We start from the raw sequence: 19,625 nt of genomic DNA on the forward strand, positions 1-19,625 counted from the left end.
TAACCATGGCAACAGGTTGCTATGACTCCTACCTCCTTCGTCTTCCACGTTGTCGAGCTTGATGTCCTCCAATGGGATGATGTGCTGTTTGTTGTACTAAAACAAGGACAAAGAAACTGTGAAACATCTTGGAATGGGTACTACTCTGAACATTCATACAGTTAATCACAACTTTCACATTAACCATTCGCAGACTGTTATCTTCTTTGAATGAAAGCTTTACACTACACTATAACTCTCCAGCTGAAACTACATGTTAAGGAACAATATTATGGTAAGTAGTAACTATGTTTTGGTAATTGTATGTCATGATAACTGTAACTGTACACTGCAATAACTGCATGCCATGATTACTAAAGTTAATGTACCTGCATGCAATGGCAATATATGTTGCATAGCAAAGATGGTTGACACAACTGCTGAATGGAAATGACTTGCAGATGAAAGCTGTCACCTTTTTCTTATGAATAAGTATGTTTCCATAAACAAGGACATCGTTGAAGAGGAAGAATTGTCTTGATTTTGGCTTCCTTCGACACATCTTGGTGAGCACACCCTCTCCAACCAGCACTCGACCTGGGACAGCTAGTGGCTGGAAACACATCAGTCTCCAATTAACAACTTAAGTCTCAGGACATAACATTAAGTTGGGTCAACACTTCTACTGTGAGAAAAAGAACATCAGTCAGACAAACAAATTACCTTGCAAAACCATCACATAAATACACAACTTCAATGTTAGGAACTTAGGAAATAATATTAGCGTCAGATGAATGTGTGGGCTGTTTTAGATGGAATAAATTAGTAATTATGTTGTTTCAAGACATGTACATGTAGAAGGCGATTAGGTGCCTGACTCTGAGTGTGTGGGTTCGAATCCTTGACAGAACTCAACTCAAAAAAGTGTCATCCCAAATATAACATGTTACACATACATTTTGCTCAGAAATGAATCCAGACACTCAGAGCAAAATTTTGTTGTTTGGGAAAATCCAGATGATATATTTTCATGTATTTCCATGACAAATCAGTACTGTGAACATCCCTGAATATCTAATGTTTGGTTGTTAATGATAAACAGATAAATCTTTTCACTCAGGGACAGGTGAGTGATTGATAAATTTCTTCATAATCTTCTCTCCTTTCAGCATGAATGGAGAAAAGGGGTGCCTCTCTGACTTTTGGTAAATATAACGGGATGCCTCTCTTTTCTTTTGGCATAATGAAAGACAGAAGGGTGCCTCTCTTACCTTTTGGCATAATGAGAGACAAAAGGGTGCCTCTCTTACCTTTTGGCATAAAGAGACAAAAGGGTGCCTCTCTTTTCTTTTGGCATAATGAGAGACAAAAGGGTGCCTCTCTTTTCTTTTGGCATGATGAGAGACAAAAGGGTGCCTCTCTTACCTTTTGGCATAAAGAGACAAAAGGGTGCCTCTCTTACCTTTTGGCATAATGAGAAACAAAAGGGTGCCTCTCTTACCTTTTGGCATAATGAGAAACAAAAGGGTGCCTCTCTTACCTTTTGGCATAATGAGAAACAAAAGGGTGCCTCTCTTACCTTTTGGTATAAAGAGAGACAAATGAGGTATAACGAGACAAACGGGTGCTACTCTGTTTTCAAATAACATACTGCCTTCAGCTTACCTGCCCTGCTGCCCCAAAGCACTGTTCTACACATGCTATACGTCTGGCATTGGCCTCAGAGTTCACTGAAATATAACACAAGATATAAGCACACCGTGTACAACATTCAGATGGGAGTGAGTGCAGTTTAACGCCGCACTCAGCAATATTCAAGCTATATGATCTGTAAACATTCGAGTTTGACCAGACAATCCAGTGATCAACTGCATGAGCATTGATGTGCGCAATAGGAAACCAAAGACATGTCAACCCAGTCAGCGAGCCTGACCACTCGATCCTGTTAGTCACCTCTTACGACAAGCATAGTCGCCCTTTGGGGCAAGCATGGATTGCTAGAGACATATCCTAACCCGAACCTTCATGGGTCTCATTCCAAATTCATGCTAAACTAATAGACCATCAGATAAAATCTAACAGTCCAAATGGACTGATTTCGATTTAAGACTTTCTAGATCAGTTTTTTTAAAAAGACCATAGCAAGAGTCTACCTAAATTAAACCCCCACATGTTGTCACTGTAATGAAAAGAATCTATTTCAAAGTTGGTCTTTAAGAGTAAATCCAATGAAACACATTATCTGTGCAATACTCTAGCCATGATGATCACCTGAGCAGAAAGAAAACACTACCTAGGGCAGGGTGCCAGAACGTATCACCCCATCACTCAACCCTTCCAAACCCACCTTCCATTATTGCTTCCCCAAGTTCCTACTTTACAGCTGTGCCTGAGGGGTCCCATAAACAAATCATGCTTCAGTGACCTCATGATGATCGGTCTTAGAGGTGTGGAAGTTGGGGTCAGGGAGGAAGTAGATATTTTTGTGTGTGTATGTGTGTGTGTGTATGGATTTGATTATTCATTAGATTTATTAACCTGAATACAATTACCATGGTCCATTGTATGAAACAGATTCATACCTATCTGCCTATGTTCCTTCAGTTCCTATCAATAGCAATAGTTTTGTAGACACCTTAACAACTCTTGGTGTAAAGTAGCTTAAAAGCTTGACTTGGGCTCTTGGCCTTAACCTTTGTTTTCATCTGGGGCCAGTAAGTTTAGTACCCAGTATTGAGATAATGTTCACAGGTGTGAGAGGAATGTACAATAGAAAAGACAGTACTTTACCATGTTTACACAGATGATTAAGGTGTTTGGGACGCTGACATAGAACCATCTGCTGAAGTTGGCAAATGTGTAAGACAAATAGAACAGATTTCCTGTTACAAGTCATAAAGGCCAATGACTAAAGCCACAATATGACTAAATTCAGGTCACACACAGCAGTCATACTGACAGGAAAAGTTAAGCAACATGACACTTTTCCCTTACAGTTGGTGCAGCAAGAGTCCTGATAGTCCTGATGTAATAGTACTTATGAAACAGATGGGAGGAGTGGTCCTTCAGAAACTCCGACAGTCACAATGTACGAGTATAAATAAAATAAGGGGGTGGGTGGTCCTTCAAAAGCTCGGATGGCCCTGATGTACAAGTACATAAGAAACAAAGGGAAGGGGTGGTCCTTCAGAAACTTGGACAGTCACTGATTTACAAGTACATATGAAACAAGGGGATAGGTGGTCCTTTAAAAGCTCTGACAGCCCTGATGTATAAGTACATAAGAAACAAAGGGAAGGGTTGGTCCTTCAGAAACTTGGGCAGTCACTGGTGTACAAGTACATATGAAACAAGGGGGTGGGTGGTCTTTCAGAAGCACTGACAGCCCTGATGTACAAGTACATATGAAACAAAGGGGTAGATGGTCCTTAAAAGCTCTGACAGTCACTGATGTGTAAGTACATAAGAAACAAAGGGAAGGGGTCGTCCTTCAGAAACTTGGACAGTCACTGATGTACAAGTACATATGAAACAAGGGTGAAACTTCGAAACTTCCACGGAGTAACTGAGCCATGAGGAGACCTGTAACTATGCATGGTAATGCTGACGAATGACTGCATGGTACAACCACCAACAGCTCACATTGTACTGACAGACCACAGACACATCCAGCATGGACCCAACTATGCCACAGTGAGCTCTAGGTCATAGCACTGGTCATTCAAACTTATCCAAGAGTTTAGTACTGGATAGTATTAGTCTACAGAGTATAAAGCACGCATGTTGAAACTAAATTCAAATCTTTCTTCCTTGTAGCCGTCTAGGGACATGAAAGTTTTTGAACAAACAGTGGGTTGCTGTGTATATGCACCTGTCAGAATCTTTTGTCAAGTCTGACGAGGAACCTAAACTTTTTGGTAAAATTAGAATCGTGACATGTGAAGTCGTTAAATGTCCATAACAACATGCCAAATCTCAGACATATGAAATCTCACATTTTATATGAAATAAATAAGTCTCCTCCGAAATGGCACAACATTGCGAAAATGTCTTATATTTCCTCCATCTCATCCAGACAGAAGCGAAACACAGACTGGACTGACCACAATAATGGACACTCACTTGACATGTTGACAGTATTCATGGCTGGACTAGGACTCATATGACATGTTGACAGTACCCTGTACAGACCACCACTTACATGACATGTCGACTCTATCTTTGGGTGAACCAACACTCGCATGACATGAAAACAGCATCCCCAGATGGACCAGTACTCACTGGACACACAGACAGTATCCTTGGACAGACCAACACTTACACGACATGTCAACTCTTACAATCCCTGGATGAACAGCACTCGCATGACATGAAGATGCTGTACATGCACAGACCAACACAGAAACCTTGCCCTGCTCTCCAGGAAGAGTTTATGAAAGTATAGTGTTATCCCCAACCAACAGGGTACAACGTATGCAGGAAAGGAAGTAAGGTCTGTTTGTAGCTAGACACTATAATGACAGAGCAAATGTGGATGACAGATTGTGACATTTAGCAGGTTAATGATGCATCACACCAGCCACTATCTTGTCCATGGCAATATAACCAAGTCTGGACCTGACAATCCAGTGACAATCATCATAACCAATACAACTGGGATATAATGGTATGCAATGAACCACAATAAGCCCCCAAATCAATCCACTTTAACATCTGTTGCAACAAGTACTCTTGGATTGGGAAAGGGGTGGTTATCGGCTACTACAGTATTTTGTACATTAGCTGGATGCCAATATCTCTGCCTTGAAGCGAAGTGGGAGAGAAATGGATATATTGGCCACTTACACTGATCATATGTGTAAAGAGAGGTCTGCGCTGCTCAGAGTCTCTACTAAATGTAATGTTCTGTAATGGTTCTTCTAACTCTAACACTTCCTTATCCACAGGTCTGATGGTCAGGTGACAGTTTGATGAGAGTGAGTAAGTGTGTGAGTGAGTGAATGAGCGAGGGAGTTAAGGTTTTAGCAAATTCCAGCAATATCATGGTAGGGGATGCCAGAAATGAACTTCACACATTATACCCATGTAGGGAATTGAACCTGGGTCTTCAGTGTGACGAACGGATGTTTTATCGATCAGGCTAACCCAAAGCCCCTGAATCAGTCATGGAAACATATTCTAGACTACCACTTGTCAGAATGAGTTCCCCATCCTGAGTTGGGACACGATCCAAAAAAGAAGACATTAAGAATGTGAGTATTAATATAGTGCTGACTTCCACCACACAAAGGCAATGCTCAAAGCGCTGTATTATTCTGATAAATAACCCCAAAATATATGAAACACAGATAAAAGTTTCAGTCACACATATAGCATTGTGCTGTTTCTTAAACAGCTGTTTGAATATGGAAAAATTGGTCTTGTCAGCCACATTGACAAAGTGCACACAACAAATACATTCAGAATAAAACTGTATCCTGCAAAGAAAGCGATCTCCCATTGCTTGCAAGTGGACAGTTCCCACAGATACAGAGTGTTGGTTGAATGGCTCTCAATAACACTATCAAGATTCATATTGTGTGCCCGCTGCCTCAATCTAAATTCTCCTATTAAACAGACAGATGTCTCACAGAATATACAACAAAAAACACTTGAATCACATGAATCACAAACAAAAACTTGGCTCAACAACTGGCCATACATATCTTAGCCTGTGAAACGTTATCATAGAACTAAATGAACAATTTACCTACACTCATAGTTCATGTTCATATAAACATAGCAGAACATAGAGACAAACAAGTAAAGGAACTGAGGACCTAGAAAATACATGTTTCTTGCTACAAAAACAATGTTGTCAATAAATATGTGAACAGCAAATTTTCTCGTGCCAGTTAAACATATAATCCCATCTTGATTAAATGACAGTTATACTAAAAATGAAAACGCTAGTTTCCACTATTCCCCCAATACAAAATGGCATAGTCTATGGTTGAGCTGGTTGTAGGGAGTCAACCTGCTTTTACCTGTCAAACGGTGGCTGAATTATGACTCACTCAACTCTCTGTTGGACAAGTTGGGACAAAACACCTCCAACAATTTATGGTATACATTACATTTCTGCAAAAGTGATGTCGGACTTTAAACTGGCACCATATGACTCATTACAGAACCTTACAATATTACCTGTTGACATTGTCAAAATTTAGGCCATAAATTTTGTAAATATCCTCAACACACACACACTATGAACAAGTGACTAAAAATATAAAGTAATAAACAGAAAGATTTATTTGTCGAGAATTTGAAATCCAAACAAATTTCAGTCGTAAGTGTAAGACTGTGACCTCATTCAAGACAATAGACACTCTTTTCAGTCATGTTTATGTAGAAATACTTCATACATTTCACTCAGAATTTGACATCATCATATTAATCCTAGATGCTAATTCCCTGCTAACAATGATCAACCAGAAGACAAGTAATGTTAGACTGAATCCAGTCAGTACGAAGACCCGGAAAACACAAGCATGGCGTTATATCTGAATACAAACAATACTAGCTAATACCTAACAAAGGAACCCCATTATCCACAATTTTACATTAAAATCAGGGTCATGACAAGACCTCGTTGTCATGCCTCCTTCAAACTCTGCAACTGACTAATTCATGTTTTCATGTCATTTAAATCATAACTGAAATCATAACTGCTGAAACATTCACACAATGCAGGCAAATTCTGCCACCTCACCTGAACACTAGACAGAGCTGCTGTCAGTTAGCAGAATGTAAATACCAAGTACCTTGGATTTTTGTAAATGTCAGCAAAGTATCTCTGTTCCAGTGTGTTGTTTCAACAGGCATGGTCATCGGTGATGAGTACACAGAACTGTGGAGATCCTCTACAACACATGCGCCGCCAACACAACACAGTCCTGATTCAACTGATCTGTTATCTGCTTTCTGTTACCCACAGCATCCAAGCGTCCAGGTCAGAACATTGGGGTACATGAACCGTATCAATCTACTGTTCTAGTTTGCCCTAACTTCATCTATATATATGAGGGCGTACAAATTGTTCCTAAAATAGGAATACGGTTAAGAGTACAGTCTGACAATGATTATGCATAAATGGATCAAGATCCTAAAATACCTCTTAACTTATCTCAACTATTTTCCTTACCGTAATCAAAATCCCTGATGCTATCACTGGTGAAAATGTGTAATTTCCCACCCAAAAGTCACGTAAGAACTGCTGACACATACACAGGGATATAGTTTTATTACTGACAACACTGACAATCAGAATCATAGAATACAAAATATATGACTGACACTAAATGAAGAATTTCATGAGGATAGCTGTGATTCATCTGTCCTACTTGTCAACAAACATCAGCATGAATTGTTTACATTCTGTCTAAAGGTCAGAATTAATGGCCTATGTATAGTCATGAGGACTGCCTGGAGGCTTGCTAGACCATGATCTGTCAGGTCTGTCTGAGCTTTCAGCAGGGCTAGGTTAGGTCAGAATAGTAACATCAAGCCAGATAACCTAAGGGCAGGAGGTAGAGGTGTGTGTGTGTGTGTGTGTGTGTGTGTGTGTGCGTGCGTGCGTGCGTGTGTGCATGCGTGCGCGCGTGTGCACATATAATAAAATAAATACTAAATAAAGTAATATTCCTTTTATATTTTAAAAATATTTTATGAAGTGTTGAAAAAATACAACCAGTGGATCCAGAATACAAGAAACAAAACTGACCTTAGCCATGTTTGCCCTAGGTATAAGTCATCATGTCGTCCTCACAGTATCATGTGAGGGAGTCATGGACATGTTTTTAGGTGTCAAATAAGCAGGTTTTTTTTGCATCCATGCATAAAAATTTATGAGTCATAATGACTAATTGTGCTATGACAGGGAGTCATAGACATATTTTAGGAGTCAATTTTCTGTATCATGGCAAACACTGCATTAGGGACCAAACATCTGTGAGTGAGTGCCACGTAACATACTACAGAAATGTACCAACACAAGTATGGTTATCCAAAGGTTTCCACATGTTGGTTGTTCTTATGAATTTTGTTTGGCTATGATTTTAAGTATAGGAACTTGACCAAAATGTTTGGCCTGTGCCAAATAACATGAGATGGGGTAAAAGTGGCAAAACATAATTTTAAAACTTTCAACAAGACTAAATACTGTTACATGTCTATTGTTTATTGTTATTACTTCAGGAAATAATATACTGAGAGAAACAAATAAAGGATCATAGGAACATTCTAGTGTTCCTTTAATAATTTCCAGTTTTCATCACCAGCTTTGTTTGAATAGCACTGTGGGAGAAAATGTGAGAACCAAATAAAGAAATACTGCCATGAAGTGACGTTCCCTTACTTGTTGCCATTAGAATACATAAGCATTTCATGACAAAAAGCATATCTTCACCAAAATGTACAGCAAGTTAAGAAATCAATGTGGTACACCGCATCCCAATGTCAGCAATATAAGAAAAACACTCTCTCAAAAAGTTTCATTTCTTGTTTTGACATATTTATATAGTCTATAACACCATGCAAATTATTCTGGTGTATGCAATCAGAGTTCCAAACCTAATGAGAACTAGTTATCTGGGACAAAAGGACAGAATGCACTCTTTGATGATCAATGGACAGGAGAAAACTGTCAGTAGTGTTAATGTCTTGAGAAAGCGTGGCCTGCTAGCTTAGTTATAGCCTTTCTATCACAGTTAATAATGTGTCAGATAAGATTACAAAATGGTGGTGCATGAAAAGACATGTATATATATCTATTATTTGTGTTTGCCAATTTTGATGGTTTGAATAAGAGAGTGTGTTCAGTTTTACGTCGCTTCTAACAATATTTCATCAATAACACAGAGTTGGACATTGGAGATGGGCTTCCCACATTGTACCCATGTTGGGACTCAAACCCAGGTGTTTGATGTGACAAGCAAATGCTTTAAGCACTTGGCTACCCCGCCAGCTCTTGATGGCTAGATGTGATCACAAAGGAAGAGGTGAACATCATGTTAAACTATGCACCCAAACCAGCTGTATCATTAGACCTGCACCGTAACAGCTGTACCTCCCGGATGTAGCCTCTGTTGAAGGACAAAATTTTGTATTTTTTGTTTCTGAGGCAAAGTCCCTCCAGTGCCTTGACATATACGAGTACAGAGTACTATCTGACAAACATGTAGATATCAGCATGATATTTAATTACAGTCTTGCAAAAAACAATATTAGATCCAAGTGGTTGATTCCTGAGCCCAAAGATAATTCAAAACCTTCTCAGTTTTGAAATAATCATTCCCACATTGCGACATCCTTATTCTCAACCTATATATCTTCAATATGTTCAATGGAAACAGTCTACACAAAGGTACACAAGTAAAATGTCAACATTCTCCACAAAACAGGTGCTGCAGGCACTAAACCACGTCACACAGCAGATGCACATGAACACTGAATTTGAAATCAGTTTTTAGAAGGTACTTTGCAAATGTGCGGATGTTACACTAAAGAGTGATAGCGACTGAGAGTGAGACCAACTATCATATGGTAGAGAGAGTAACTCACCTGTATCCACACAGATCATGTCTACATATGACAGTACCTGCTCCACAATCTGTGTCACCTGTACACAGCCTGAAGCTCAGGTAACACTTCGTTCATACACACATGAGTGAGGGGGTGGAGGGGGAGGGGGACTGATAGGAGGCTGAGAAAGTTCAGGAGGACTGATTTATCTCCCTTCAGATGATCGCTGCTGATATCTACAGTAAGGAACGATGGTCGTGTAACGATTACCCACGATTACAACAAGCGTTGGGAAGTGAATATTATAGTAAATCACTGAAGTGGTAGTTGTGTACATAATAACAGGTAAAATTCACGAAGAACTGATAAAAAGTCAAGGCCGTATCATGATTCACACCAGCAGTACTCAGAAAAGCAACATGTAACACCTATTATAGTTGGGTGTATAACAGTATCTGTCCAGCCAATCCACCAAATCACTTGAGTATTAAGTATTTCTGCACAGTAGTATTTAAGGTAACTATTTGCATCCACATTTGTATTCACTGCTTCTATTAGTATTTGTATTTTTTGTCACTATTTGTTTTGGGTTTTTAAAAAAGTGTTACTGTTGTATTTATTTACAAAATGTATTTACTGTTACTACTTGTTGTTCTATTTAGTATATATATGTACTAATTATTACTGTAGTATATGTATTTACTAATATAGGGCCATCTCCAGTTCTTGCTGTAAACATTTTTTCTGCCGAGACTGCTGATGCGAAATGCTTAGCGATTATTTACATCACTGATAAGTAACTAGGAAGTGGCCAAAGTCTGCAAATGATCAAAATTTCACAATGTAACAAATATTGGTGAGTTTTTACCAACTTGGACATATCATAACTTTTCCCCGCCATTTCAAACATGATTCCTCTTCCTTACACTTCATAACGTTACTTATTCGTTATACCGCGAGAATGGGAAACGTCTCGATAAGTCAGTGGAGGACAACCTTCTTTTTCACCGAGCTCAAGAAAGAGAGGTAACACACTTGATGGATCACGCAGTTGATAGATGCAGATGTTAGAGGGTAAATCTCTTTATTCATACGATAAGAACTGTTTCTATTATTTTTTCAGCTGATATCCTTAAGTCACGTGACTGAGAGAATAGCAGACACCAGTATACTATTGTGAATGTTATCAGTATTTAGAATAATTGCCAGTATTCAGTTTTTGTATCCTAGTCACTGGTGACATGCACCTGGCAGATGTGACCCTTGCCTGAATCCTCTCTCCTCCAGCTTTGATAATGTAATATTATAACCTATTAGTATTTACTCTCCAAACAAAACACTGAATAAGTTTAGTTTTATGCTGTTTTTACTAGTTTTAACATTATTCCAGCAACATCACGGCAGGGAGCACCAGAAATGGGCTTCAAGCATTGTGCCAATGTGGGAAACAGAACCTGGGTATTTGGCAAAACGTGTGAACACCATAACCACTAGGCTACTCCACTGCCCCACCAAATAAAAGACTGACACTTGAAAAAAGATCTGTCTTTCTAGTTGCTTTAACAGGAAGATGAAAGCTAAATGTTTCCTACAAAGTAACTCTGTACAGCCAGTTATATCCAAATTGGGATGTTGACTCGACTATTTAGAGTGTCACAGCCTTGTTGTTCCAGATACAGTTTAAGGAAGTACAAAAGTAACGGGTTCTTCCCCATGATGTATTCAGTTAAAAATATGTGCAGGGTCATTCAATTTTTCATTTTTCATATGATATCAAACGTGTTGTAATAACTATGGTGAAATAGTTTGGGTCCCTAAATATTTAAGCTGTCATTCACATTGAGAATTGACAGGTTTTTTTGTGTAACCTGAACAATACAATACTTCTTTCCACTGCTAAACTGCAACGACACTCATTGATGACTTCATTCAGTTCTATGCAGTTTTTCTGTATATGCCTACAGTTTACTGGTAAAAAAGTCAAAGGTAAAGTTTTTTTCCAAGTCATTTGCCCTGTGGCAAGTAACTTGTCATGACTAAAATTTTCCACTTGCCCTTATCATGATGATGTAATTATGAAAGAGTATATCAATATGGTATTTGATGTTAATGTTTAGTGGACTATTCATTGAGAAGTGAGGAATAGCTCTACTTTATTATCATTGTGAAATGTAATAGCTACATTTTGATCAGGTATGAAATGAAACCCATGTTTATCTGCAGTTTGAAACTGTAAGCAGAAATTATCTAGTAGCCCTCGGACAAATAAGACACCATTATTTGATGGCCTGAAATGAAAACTGACTTGTCCTGGGTGTCGGGCGATGGGATTTTTTAAACCCTGCAAAGTACCATTATATTTATAGCAATCACGTCCTGGGGACCCGCGGTAAATAAAAATATTTATCTGGTTTAGTGTTAAGAATTAAAGAAATTGCCACATAAATTTTATTGATTTGTAACATATGCAACATGTGAATGGAACTCCCAATCTATTAAAAGTTACCTCCCCTGATGATTATTTTGACCGCTAGCCACCTTGCTTAACCTCGAACCAGTGTGAGGCTATAATGCATCAGATAACAGTGCTCTATTGGGTCCAATAGCAGAAACTCAAGGATAATGGATAATTTACACCCTGTTTACAAAGTTTACACCCTGAAAATGCATCCTTAAAGCAGTCAACAAAGGGTGGTTTTGTTAGGTTCTAACCAAAAACAAGATTGTTGAGAGAGAAGGAGAGACTGTTTGGGTATCATGACAACTAACATGCAAAAATTACAGTCATTTCACATTTGATGTTTGACTGTAATTGTGCTGCTTCATGTAAACAACTAATTTGAAAATACTGCAAAGGCTCTCAGATTGCCTAAAGGTACATAGAATGATGGCCATCTAAAATGTCTTTTACATGTTTGATAATAAAACTAATGAATGCTTAATCAAAACAGGATAAATTATCAAAATGTCTTTGTTTCTTGCAAATCAAAGAAAGCACCCCAGATACACAATATATAGCAAACATCCCAAAACTGACTTATTCCAAACTTGTTAGTTGGACAATACTTTCCATACATATTCAACGCAATGTTTAATACATTGACTGCCTCCCTCAAGTAGATACTGGTAGTATCAATTCTAGTTGAGTTTGCCACTATCAGTTACCTTGCAGCCACATCAATGGTATTTTAAAGCTAGTTTCACACAATTTCAAAATAGACACAAGGAACAAAGGTCTCCTAGCATTTTCTGTTACTGCCAAGAGTTGAGCGGTAGTTTCGCCAACATGTGAAACTGAAAAAGAACACTGATACAGATGAATTTGTTGTGGCAAATTCAAGCAGACACTGATACTTATGAGTATACTCGAGGTGGTCATGAACATGTTAACATGCTACAGAGTTTACACCTGACAAAACAATACATTCTTTCAGTATTTCATTCAATATTTACAACAGAAAAACAACAGAAAACTGTAAAGCTACTATACAGTAATTCTGAGAACCTGGTGGACATTGACAAGATAAGATAGAAAAAGATAAGATAAAATGAGACATTTTATTGCATAACATTCCATGAAGGGACAGTGCCAATATTCTATAAACTACAAAATAAACATAAAAATAAAAGGTACAAAGACATAGAAATACACACAGGTGATCTTTATCATAACAGTTATATACATACAAATATGTACATGCATAAGAAACTTTAAAAACTAGTGTGAACCGCAAGTCCAGAAGCATTTCATCTGGCTTTGTATGTGGGCTTTTATATTTGGGCAAAAACTGGATATGTAAGTTCATTGATCAAAAACCAGTGACCCTTTCCACAAAGTAATCGTAACGCTATGCTGATCGTAATTCCCATACTTTAACATGGAGTTACACAGGGTCATCAACATCCCATCTCATCTTTTCTTTGTTTTATTTGTCACGACAATCAATGTATAAAGACTAAATTCTACTTTCACAGAACAATGGTTACAGAAAGTATCCTACCCAAGATGTTTGACATACTGTATACATGTAATAAAAACTCCCAATAACAGAAGTGAGTACAAACAATGAAACTTTCATGTTTCAGTCAGTCAACTGTCAGTAAAAGTGCTCACCCAGATTTTCTCTCATGATGATAAGGAAGATGTCACTGCTTGATCATATAAAGTTGGGTAGGTATTTGTGTCGATTCAGATGAGTGATGACACTTACCAACTGACACTAACTGTGAACCACAGCATTAATAGTTTCCTGGCAAGTAGTATGACCTACTGATCACATGAAACTTACGTCACACTGACTCAGTGTTGTTGGATGGGGGGAGGAAGATTGGGGTCACCTAGTTACAGTCATCAAGTTCATTAAATATCTGTGTCACCCTACATTGTGTAAATACAGTTTAAGTCCACTGTATTACATAAATGTTGACACGAAGTTGATATTCTCAGCACCGGACTTCTTCAGAACCATGAGGACTCATCTCCTGTGATTCATAGTGCCTGCTGGATATAGGATAAGCCAATGACAACACAGTATTTAATGATGCAAGAAATACCAGACCTCATATACTACAAATTGCCCAAGACTAAAGCTTTGCCCCTGAATATATATAACTTTGATAGTAACAAAAAAACTCACTTAAACTGAAAAGGAGCCCCGTGAGTTGGTCAAGAGAAGTCCAAGTAATATTCCTTTTAAATACTAAAAGTATTTCACTTTCAGCAATTTACACGTGTATACTGGGCCATGAACAGTCTACAAAAATGTCTGTGTAAGTCTACTTTTTGGGCCAATAAAACATTAGAAATTAAATTTCTTGAGAAGGGAAAAGTAATTCAAACATCAATGTAAGGAAAATTGAACCTTTCAAGTATATTATATTTTAATGAGTAAGTTTTTTTCACTAAACAGAAAAAGAATATTTATTCCAAACACAGACTGTGTTATATACATCTTGCATACGTTAGCAACCTGGAAATTATTCAGTCAAAACGTGAGAACAATATCATTAAACTAGTCCTTCACTGTTGAAGTATGATGACTTGACTGACCGTGATCATATTATGTGTACCATGAGCACTGGTAGTTCGTAAGGACTTTTTTTAAGAATCCCAAGCAGATGATCACAGACGTTATTACTTCAAGTCAACATAACATGACAAGCACAAAACAAAGGAATGTCGACTATTTGGATGTATTTTGTCCAAAAAAAATCAAGTTTTGTTTTGAAATAAAATAATTCATCAGTGATAAGTCCAGTACATGGCAATGTTTAGTAGACATTGTATGAGCTCTTCGTGGGTGATTTACTTCCACTTCATGCACACAACAAAGTAGAGTAGAGTGTAACATCCTTCCCAAAGGTCAGTAAGTGCAGATGGTAGGAAGGCGTTTACTAGTGGAGTTATCATAATGCATTTGAGTGAATGATTCATTCAGCCTGTTTGACACTGGTACACCTACACAATGGGGATTAAAGCCTTTCTGATTACTTTAAGCACTGTTAAGAACAAGAACTGTAGAAATACCCAGTCACAATGCAGATAGAGAAAGAGATCCGCCTCATTATTTGAAACCAGTGTCACATTTGTGACATTACCCTGCACCTGTCATACATCTATCATTATTAATGTACTTGTTGTTTAATAATTCCACCCATATTTATGGTTCATGACACCAGCCTGTTCATAATTAATTCTGGACCAGACAAACCCGTGTCCAGATAATGATACAATGACATGTCACCACGTTACTTACTCCATTCATTTCTATTGTAAGTCTGAGACTGCATGTTTTCTACATCTTACTGTGTACTCATAGATCTAGACTAATTCTTCTCACTGAAAATTATATAAGTTTGACAGAAAAAAATAACTCCATTAAAAACAAATGAGACCGACCAAAATAGTCGATAAGAAACTGAAGCTAAAGAAAATCTAGACATGTTTTACCTGGCTATATAAACCTGAAAGTGTGCTTTTCACTTTATATTAGGTAATTTCTCGTGTTCCCAGAATAACTGCATTTAAAGTTTTTGTGTTGTAAGTAAAATCTTTTTGCCAGGTTTTACTTTTCATTAGTAAGACCTCTATCCAGGTTTTGCAGGCAGATGCTCTACCACAGGGCCATTGGGCTGACAAAGGAAATGGAGTTGAATTATCTATGCATAGTTACTGTCATTAAATTGATCTTACTTGTGCTTCAGTTATTGGTATGTACCTTCATTAATAAATGATCATCTACACTGTAATTATCCATCAACAACGCCAAATATGTTAGAGAAAATATGTCTCCTTGAGATTTCCCCACCTCCGACTTTACATTGTCTACCTAACCCTTGGAGGTGTGTTTTCTCCTGTACGTTACATTGGCAGTAAAAGCTGTTGAGTGAGTGAGTGAGTGAGTGAGTGAGTGAGTGAGTGAGGGAGTGAGTGAGTGAGTGAGGGAGTGAGTGAGTTTGGTTTAAGCCACCTTTAGCATTATTCCAGCAATATCAGGCTCGGGACACCAGAAATGGGCTTCACAGATTTTACCCATGTGGATATAGGTGAACTATTAGGCTACCCCAACGCCCCAAAGGCTGTTCAGACACTACCCCAAAGGCTGTTCAGAGAGGAACTACACTACCCCAAAGGCTGTTCAGAGAGGAACTACACTACCCCAAAGGCTGTTCAGAGAGGAACTACACTACCCCAAAGGCTGTTCAGAGAGGAACTACACTACCCCAAAGGCTGTTCAGAGAGGAACTACATGGTTCAGAGGCTGCTAGACACACCACCACTTATCCTCTATCTTTCACTGATATCATAACTCAGATCGATATCATAACTCAGATCTTTGCAAACTGTTTCCGTGTTAATCTTTGTTTGGAAATCAACAGAACAACATGCGAGCTTAGTCTGCAACAGTGTGACATGATGCATGTAGCCCAGCATCCTGTGTACAAATATATGATCCCTAATCATCAGTATCAGCATCAGTGTGCTTCCTGGCAGGATGATGCTATGTAACAACTGACTGAATGACATCCGAGTTAAGGAGAGAGAATATACAGTGTTCCCAGAAATTATTGAGAAAATCTTTGTTTTTTTTCTAATGATGCTAAGATTGGAAAAAGGGCTTTCACTATGCACCAAGCATACTAAATAAGGGAGACAACTCTTGAAGGCTTAGAAGGCAGCTCATTACGTCAAGAGTTATCTCCCTTGTCTGAGCAGACGGCTTCCTGTGTTGACATGACAGAATTTACAGCAAGAGAGAAAAGAAAGCTCATTCTAGATGATTTTGAAAGGGGTGAGGCTGATGCTAAAGTGTTAGCTTGTAGACATGGTATGCCTCTGTCTACAGTATACAGAACTTTGAAGAATATTCAAACAGGAACCAGGATAGAGCACAAAGCAGAGGCAGGTCGGCCTAGGAAATTCAGTGTTGTGGATCGCCGAAGACTTGGGCAGATTGTGAGTAGGGGCAAATTGAAAAGTGTTGAGAACATCAGAAATGAAATGATTAGCAGAGGAAGTCCTCAGGTATGCAATGAAACAGTTATGCAGGAATTACAGAGACTTAATTGGGTGAAAAAATGTGGAGTTCCCTCGCCGTTGATGAAAGATGCACAAAAGGAAAAACGTTTAAACTGGTGTCGGGCTCATGAAAATCAAGATTGGGATAATGTTTTCTTTTCGGATGAAAGTTCTGTTTGGCTTTTCCCTAATTGTGTGAAAATTTGGACCAAAGATACTGTCAAACCTATCTACCAGCGACCAAAACATAGCCCGAAGTTTCACATGTGGGGTGGCATATCGACTCGCGGAGTGACGCCATTGTGTGTTTTCACGGGAAACTTGACAAAAGAAAGATACGTTGACATTCTAAATGGTCACCTTCTTCCGACAGCACAAACATTGTATGAAGATGATTGGATTTTCCAGCATGATAATGACCCAAAACACACTGCGCGCTACACAAAACAGTGGTTGTCGGGCGAAAATGTTCAAGTTTTAGACTGGCCCAGTTACAGCCCAGACCTAAACCCAAATGAGAATGTGTGGGGAGTCATGAAGGACAGAATAAACCAAAAGGGACTGAGAAATATTGAAGATATGAAGGCCGAGGTGGTCCAATATTGGGATACCCTGTCACACGATTACCTACAAACTTTGATGGGTAGTGTGCCTAGGCGTATTCAGGCATGCATTGCTGAGCGAGGAGGTCTAACAAAGTACTAAAACAAGACTGAGACTGTAAAAGGATGATGTTTTAACATGTTTATGTAAGTAAAACGCCAGAAGTTAATAAACGTAATGAGTTACATGACGCAACATGATTCTCAATAATTTCTGGGAATACTATACATTGTCAGCAATGTTCCTGAAATATCATGGTGGCATGCACATAATCACTTCTGGGCATGATACAGTCAGAAAAAGCACACACTAAGAACTTTCAAAACACATTTAGTTGCCTTGTAGAACATAAACATCTAAATATTTTCCTGTCAGTTTTTGGAATGCCTTGACAACCCCCCAATTTTCTAAACATGATGAGAAACAGAATGGTGTGTTTAAACATCTATTCGCATACAAACAAGAAGCATCACAGCCTCATTCACAGCCTTATGGTAATATTTTGTCTACAAAATATTTATAGTTATGCCGAGGTGTTTTATTTTGTAGGTTTTGTTGCTACCTCAGTTTCGAGTTACTATCAGAGGTGAGCTTGGCCTGGGGGGGTCATATAAGCCTTGCCTTGGTCTGGCACTCTCACTTTTCAAAATTGTTTTTGATGACACTGTTGTTATTGCTCTCGTTAGCGCCATTTTGTATTTTAGTCTAAAGTGTAGTTTTGTATTTTACCTCTGAAGATTGAAGACTGCATGTAACTTTACAAAAAGTCATAGTGAACCAATGAATGGTAGTTTTATGTCCGTTGTTGGGAGCTTGTTAACACGTCGATCCCTGGGTGAAGTTTTGCACAAGTTGTACAAGCAGTACAAGCCCTAATCATCGTTCAGTACAAGGATATGGCAGAAGGAGAAAGAAGAGAAATTAGGGGTCGTCAGATCGTCGATTACGCCAAATTTAATTCAGTAGGCAGGACCGAAGCGAAACCGTCAGAGTGCGACATCAGCAAAATAAGTGATGGAGGGTTGTGGGGGGAACAGTTTCAACGTACAGGAAGTCAGGAGGTCTCAATCTCCAGCCCAGAAGAACAACTTCCAGATGTCAACAACATGGAAGCTGAAATTACTCGTTTGGAGAAACAACGCACTGAACTGAAACAGAGAGAGCGGGAAAGACATCTACAAGCGTTGCGGGATGAAGTTAACTGACTCGAGATGGATCGTACAGAAAGTGGATGCTGAAACACGGTAAATATTGACAATGTGACATTGAACGATCTCCGTGACAATCCACGGATCCAGAATCAAGCCTCGACCCTCCTGGGTCAGTTTGCTAGCCCGCTGCTGGACAGTTCTGTGTCTCATGGAGTGCAAGGGTCAAATGCCTCTTGTCGTGAAGGTGGGGTCCTTAAGGTTTTAAGATCAGGCTTCGAGGCTAAGGTGGTCGATAGATTTGTCAACCCTCAGATTTGGCCTCATACCACTTTACAGTATGAACATGTTGCTAAAGACATTAAGTTTCATGAGTTACACTTTAGACAGTTTGTAGCTGGTGAGCTGGAAATCATAGGTGCAGACTCTACCCCATTAGAGGAAAGTAGGGCACGTTTGGGTCTTCTGAAAAAGATTACTTATTACAGCGAAATGTATGAATGGAAAGCTATTTTTACTTTGCAGCCTTTGTTCGACAAATAGAACTTGGTCACAAACGCTGGGGTGACGATTCCACTTTTTTTAGAAATCCCAATTCTGCCTAAAAATGCGTCACAACCAACAAAAATTCCCAACCATTCGCAATTTCAGAAATGACAATTTGGATAACAATAATTTGGCCAACAGAACCTGGTTCTGTCCCTTGTTTCAGCGAAATTTATGTAGCCAAACTTCCCCCCATATGCAGGTTATACGAGGAAGAAACCGATTGGTTTCACATGTTTGTGCCACTTGCTTGTTAAAAGATAAGGCCT

At 38.7% G+C, this 19,625-nt stretch overlaps 1 protein-coding gene across 6 annotated transcripts in view; it reads right to left on the reverse strand.

Annotated features, from left to right (window-relative positions):
* The window catches only part of LOC137261588 (pleckstrin homology domain-containing family F member 2-like), a 37,118-nt gene that overhangs the window by 6,395 nt on the left and 11,098 nt on the right, over positions 1–19,625 (reverse strand). Inside the window, exons 1-4 of one of the 6 annotated variants that reach the window (XM_067799367.1) lie at positions 4,301–4,419; positions 1,645–1,709; positions 455–592; positions 33–96 (exon numbers count right to left, since the gene is read on the reverse strand). In XM_067799367.1, the coding sequence (XP_067655468.1) occupies positions 33–96; positions 455–592; positions 1,645–1,709; positions 4,301–4,307 (274 nt within the window). In that variant the 5' untranslated portion in view covers positions 4,308–4,419. Of the gene's footprint in view, positions 1–32; positions 97–454; positions 593–1,644; positions 1,710–4,180; positions 4,420–6,782; positions 6,858–9,579; positions 9,688–13,654; positions 13,739–19,625 lie in introns of those variants that run through there. The other 5 variants (XM_067799368.1, XM_067799364.1, XM_067799366.1 and 2 more) reach the window with 5 other exon arrangements.

Source organism: Haliotis asinina, chromosome 14 (genome assembly GCF_037392515.1).
Source record: "Haliotis asinina isolate JCU_RB_2024 chromosome 14, JCU_Hal_asi_v2, whole genome shotgun sequence".
Taxonomy (NCBI): Eukaryota; Metazoa; Mollusca; class Gastropoda; order Lepetellida; family Haliotidae; genus Haliotis; species Haliotis asinina.